This window comes from Tauraco erythrolophus, chromosome Z (genome assembly GCF_009769465.1).
Source record: "Tauraco erythrolophus isolate bTauEry1 chromosome Z, bTauEry1.pri, whole genome shotgun sequence".
In the NCBI taxonomy this organism is placed as follows: Eukaryota; Metazoa; Chordata; class Aves; order Musophagiformes; family Musophagidae; genus Tauraco; species Tauraco erythrolophus.
The window spans coordinates 45,700,838-45,706,035 of NC_141496.1; the positions used below are offsets into that span (position 1 = coordinate 45,700,838).

The following is a 5,198-nucleotide window of genomic DNA, read 5'->3' on the forward strand; positions in this document are numbered from 1 at the left end:
GCTGCCGCTGGGCGGCCACTCGCGCCCCGTAGAGGACGAAGCCCCAGGAAAGCAGCACCACGGCGGCCACCCTGCGGGACGAAGCCACGGCGGGTTGGCAGCGGCGGCAGCGCCCGGACCGCCCCTCATCGCCCAGTCGCGCTGACCGCTGCCCCCACCCAGAGCCCGGCTTCCTCCTTCCGCCGCACGGCGCCCGCCCTCCGGGCCGGGCGGCCTCGGCCTGCCCCGCCCCGCCGCCCAGCGGCGCACCCGGCCTGCCCCCCGCCGCCGCAGCAGCAGTTCCCGCCAGGCCCCTCAGCTCCCCCGCCGCGGCACGCACCAAGCGGCAGAGCGGCCGCGGGTCTCGCCGCCCCGGCGGAGCCATGTCCATGTCGGCGTGGGCGTCGGCCTCTCCTCTGCCTCCGCCCAGAAGCGCCTCCGCCCGCCGGCAAAGATGTCGCCGCGGAGAGCGGAAGTGACGCCGCAAAACGGCGCCGCCGTTCCGCTCCCGGCAGCAGCGCGGCGGCCCGGCGCTGCCCGGCTGGTGGCGGGGGCAACCGTTCCCGTGGTAACGCCGCTTCGCCGCCGCCGCCGATGGCACAGCCCGTACGGCGCCTGGCGGAGGCGCCCGCCGCCGCCGCTGCCCGCCGGGCGACGAGCGGTGGGAGGCTTCTGGCTCCGGACGCTGCCGGTCGCGCCACAAGCTGAAGGCGGCCGCGGCCTCAGCCCGCGCGGCGAGTGAGAGCCGGTCAGCGGTGAGTGCGGGCGCGGGGGCGGGGAGGCGTCGGGCCCTGCCGGTGGGCCGGCGGCCCGAGACGAGGGGAAGCGGGAGGCGCAGGGCGGGAGCTGGGCGGGAGGCGCCCCGCGGCGGGCGAGGGGCCGGTGTCGCACCGGGGGGACGCGGCTCCCTTCCCCCTTCCCCTTCCCCTTCCCCCTTCCCCCTTCCTCCTTCCTCCTTCCTCCTTCCTTCCCGGCCCGCGTGTGCGCGCTCTCCCGCGCGTCTGTGCGCTGTGCCCCCCGGCGCGCCTCGCTTGTGTTCACGGCACGCTTCGCGCCTGGCGTCCCGCGGGCAGCTGCGGTCCGCGCCTGGGCTTGCTGCGAAAGGTGGGCTGGAGAGCTCTGAAGTAGTGCGGTGGCTTGTTTCCGCTGAATTATGGTGCCGCAGGATAGTGCTGATACCCGAGATGACTTAAAATAGGCGGATTTATTACGAACCGTGCTTGACTGCCTGGCTAATATAAAGGCAGCGTGTACCTGAGCGTGGGTGTAGGAATGACACCTGGCTGTTTTTGCTCCAGTCATAAAAACAAAGACTCGTTTAGGCTGGAACACATGCCTAGAGGTTGTCTAGTCCAACAAGCCATATGTAGTCCAGCATGAGCGCTCAGCAAAACAGAGGCAGAGGGTGAAGGAACAGGAGAGGTCCAGCAGAGCTTGGAAACTGGTGTTTAGTTCAAGTGCAATTACTTGTTTTGACTTTTTTTCTTAAAGGACAGAACTAACCGTTCTCATATTTTTCATATGTAAACGCTGGTCTCCTTTGGAAGTGTGTTTCGGAGATACCATGTTAATCATAAACTTACTGACCACGTCAGAGCAGTTATTTGCGAGTGGGGAAGAAGACAGAGTCCTATCTGTTACCATTATGTATACCAGCGTGATTCAAGCTCTGTTTAAAACTTGGAACACGGAAAAAACAGATCTCACTGTGAAGAGAAGCCAAGCGAAGTAGTTACGTCATGCTGCCTCTTTGTTTGGTATTGTCTCAGTGCTAGTGCTGGAGTTTGTAACCTTAAAGGTAACTGTCACGGGTTTCTGTGTCTACACTTTACATTTTTGTCTCTCTGAGATAGCAATGATCTTGTGTCTTTTTCTTTTGTAGAAGATGACTTCAACAGATAAGGACTTTTCAGAAGATAGCGACTTTTCAGAAGATAGCATCTTTTCACCAAAAGCCAGCACCAGTGAGCTGCCAACTGAAGCGTCTGCTGACTCTAAATGCCCCATCTGCTTGGATAGATTTGACAATGTTGCGTATCTGGATCGCTGCTTCCATAGGCTCTGTTTCTGCTGTGTCCAGGAGTGGTCAAAAACCAAAGCAGAATGCCCCCTCTGCAAGCAACCCTTTTCTTCCATTTTCCATACAATTCGTGCTGACGATGACTTCAAGGAGTACATACTCAGCCCTTCAGAAAACAGGTCTTTTGCCAGCCCCGACAGCCAGAGATTTCGTTACCGTACCATCTTAACAGGGACACGGCGTGCTGGCAATTCCCCTTCCCCAAGGACGCTGTCCCCTGGATAACGGGATATTGTTTGAAGGGTTGTCGAGCGAACCGGTGCGGCAGAGAGATGGAGAGATTCAGCAGATGATGAGGAGGCTGCCCTCAAGGAGGCAGGCTAGTGCCGAGGGCAGATCTCTGCGGCAGGTTCAGGAGGAGGACATGATCAGCTTCCGCAGAGCTCTGTACCGTACTGGGGTGCGTATCCGGAGCATTCAGGATGGCGGCCGCTATCGAGACGTTTCAGCAGAGTTTTTCCGCCGCAACCCTGCTTGCCTCCACAGGCTGGCTCCTTGGTTGAAGCGAGAACTCACAGTCTTGTTTGGTGCCCGTCAGTCTTTGGTTCATGTCGTACAGCACGTTATCATGAGTAAAGTGACGAGGTGTGATCTGGAAAGCGAAGCCTTTGCGGAAGATCTAAAGCCGTTTTTGCTGAATTGGACTGAACACTTCGTACATGAATTCATCCGTTTTGCCCGTTGTCCTTTTAACTTAGAAGCGTACGATCAACATGCCAATTATGACTGTCCTGCACCATCATGATGAAGGGAGCCGCTCAGACTTGTCAATTATTACAATATCTCCAGATACGGCACATTCTCAGGGGCCAGATAACAGTTTGTGTGACTGGTCTTGGTCAGGCCCCATGGGATGATGAAACTCTGGGGCCTTCCTTTTCCATTTCAGAAGACATTCGTGCACCATAGCTTCTCCTCTAGAGACGTCAGGAAGTTCTGAGGAGGGCTCTGCTACAAAGAGTCGAAGAACCAAACTGCAAACTCAGTTACAGGCTAATGCTGACTCAAACAACAGTGACTCTTCCTCGGACTACTGTGTTATTGTTGGGTACGTTAAGCCGTTAGCTGAGAGGACACCAGAAGTGGTTGAGCTGTCCTCGGACTCTGAGGAGTCCATCAGGGAAGAAAAAGGGAAGACGTGAAGAAAGCAGCCAATCCAGTGTTGCAGCTGGAGTGACAGTGAACCAAGCAGGAGTTTCTCACCACGTTCCCTCACCTATGAGGAGGATGTACGTAGTTCTAGAAGTTGCTTATCTCCTGCAGCTCAGAAGACAGAGTCAAAAGATAACGAGAAGAACAAATATAAGGTAGAAGATCTGTCTCTACAGGACTTGAGCTGGAGCCCCTCTCTGGAAAGTGACACAGTAAGCTCCCCTTGGAATCACAGATTGTCTAGAAAGGGAAAGTCCAGAAGCCCACAATCGTGTTCACAGAAAAGTTGAGGTATTCATGGCCATCAGTCTAGGAGGGAGCATCGTAGAAAAAGCCAACTTAAAAGGAGACGATCGAGAAGCAGAGAGAGCAGCAAACATAGGAGCAAAAGAAGCAGCAGGAGGTGAGGACTTATGACACCAGAGTCTCTCTAAAAAGCCAGAGAGGCTCTCTGAGTCGTGACAGCGCTCCATCCAGAGGAGTAAGCAGATCACGATCACGTAGCAAAGGCCACAGCAAAAGGAGATGGAGAAGCAGAGACAGTGATCATTACTGTGTAAGAGACAATTACCAAAGTAGGTACCACTGGGGTTACGCTTTCTGTAGTCGAAACGCGCTCGGAGATGGCTGTGAACCTCCAGCAGGAGGACTCAGTGTAATGCTCACTATTCCAGGCAATCTGCTAGTCCAGAATACAGGATACGATCAGTTATTGAAAGGACAGATCTGCATAGCCAGAGAGGACTCCGAGAGGCACTATTACTGTTATGAAAGATGCAGGTCGAGGAGTCAGTCAAGCAACAGGCCGAGGAGCCCTTCTGCAGGGACTGACAGAATGAAAAGTGAAAAGCCTGGTGGAAAAAGGAAGTACAAAACTCACCACTTGGAGAATGCATTCATGGAGAGCACAAGTCCAGAAAGAGAAAATCACCCCAAGAAAACTTTCTCAAAACTCAGTGACTGCTACAGAAATGAAGACAGCCTTTCAGACAATCGAGCAAGCAGCGAGACAAAGCGTAAGAAGAAGAAAAAAAGATGAGGAGCCAAGCGTGGAGATAGTCTGTGAAGGAAAAGCAACAGACACAACAAGGCATCTGAAAAAGAAAAAGCATAAGAAGAAACACCGGAAACATCACGAGAGTAACTCGGCACGTTCTTCTCCAGTGGTGATTACAATTGATAGTGATAGTAGCAAGGAGCCAGAAGGTACTGAAGGTGACAGCAGTATGACTTGGACAGGCACAACTCGATAAACGAGAGGGAAATGAACCTCCGTCTTCTTTTCTGGAAAGGGCAGGATGTGGAGATGTTTACAGAGCTGGTGAGAAAACTGGAGGAGCAGCCAAAAAGTACAGTATTCCTACCAGAAGGGGAGACTTAGATGGTGACATTAGAAATGTTGATGTTGAACTTTGGAAACAGCAGCTGATCAGAGTCTACCAGCAGTAACACCCCTCCCACAGAAACCGTCACCAGCGACGTTCCAGAAACACCAGCACTGCCTGCAGCCCACTGCCTTCCCCCAGGATTTCCTTCCTGGAGAGTCCAGAGACACAACCATTGGTGCTAAGACTGCCAAAGGGACTTGTCAACAGATCCTCTTGGTTCGATTTCCCTGAAAAAAAATGTAGCACACCTTCCACAGAACACTTCTTAAAATTGTGAATTTAACTACCTTTTTCCCTTGATAACAAAAACCCGTATGGGATTTGTGTACGTTAAAAGATGTCTGGGAAATGGATAAAACCTTTGAATGTGTGTGCACTTTCAGTCAAAGCAGATACAATATTGCTAGTGTGAAACTCTCAAAGTTTCTCAGAAGACTGTTTGGAAGTTGTGATTTCACAAAGCCATCCTGCATTCTTGTCATATGTAAAATACATCCACAGAATACTTCCAAATTTTGTTTAAAACAAACAACAAAAAAGGAGCCCAAACCAAAAGCCAAAAAATGCATTTTAAGGGGATTGCTCTTCTTAGACAAAGG

General features: G+C 53.1%; 1 protein-coding gene across 1 annotated transcript; it reads left to right on the forward strand.

Moving 5' to 3' along the window:
* Positions 1 to 433: 433 nt before the first annotated feature.
* Positions 434 to 4,876, forward strand: TOPORS (TOP1 binding arginine/serine rich protein, E3 ubiquitin ligase). The gene is given in 15 exon segments (XM_086629855.1): positions 434 to 470; positions 583 to 734; positions 1,883 to 2,271; positions 2,273 to 2,800; positions 2,802 to 2,882; positions 2,884 to 2,957; positions 2,960 to 3,613; positions 3,616 to 3,843; positions 3,846 to 3,957; positions 3,959 to 4,246; positions 4,248 to 4,460; positions 4,462 to 4,622; positions 4,625 to 4,642; positions 4,645 to 4,713; positions 4,716 to 4,876. Coding segments are annotated over 15 exon segments (3,165 nt in total).
* The last annotated feature ends 322 nt before the right edge of the window (positions 4,877 to 5,198 follow it).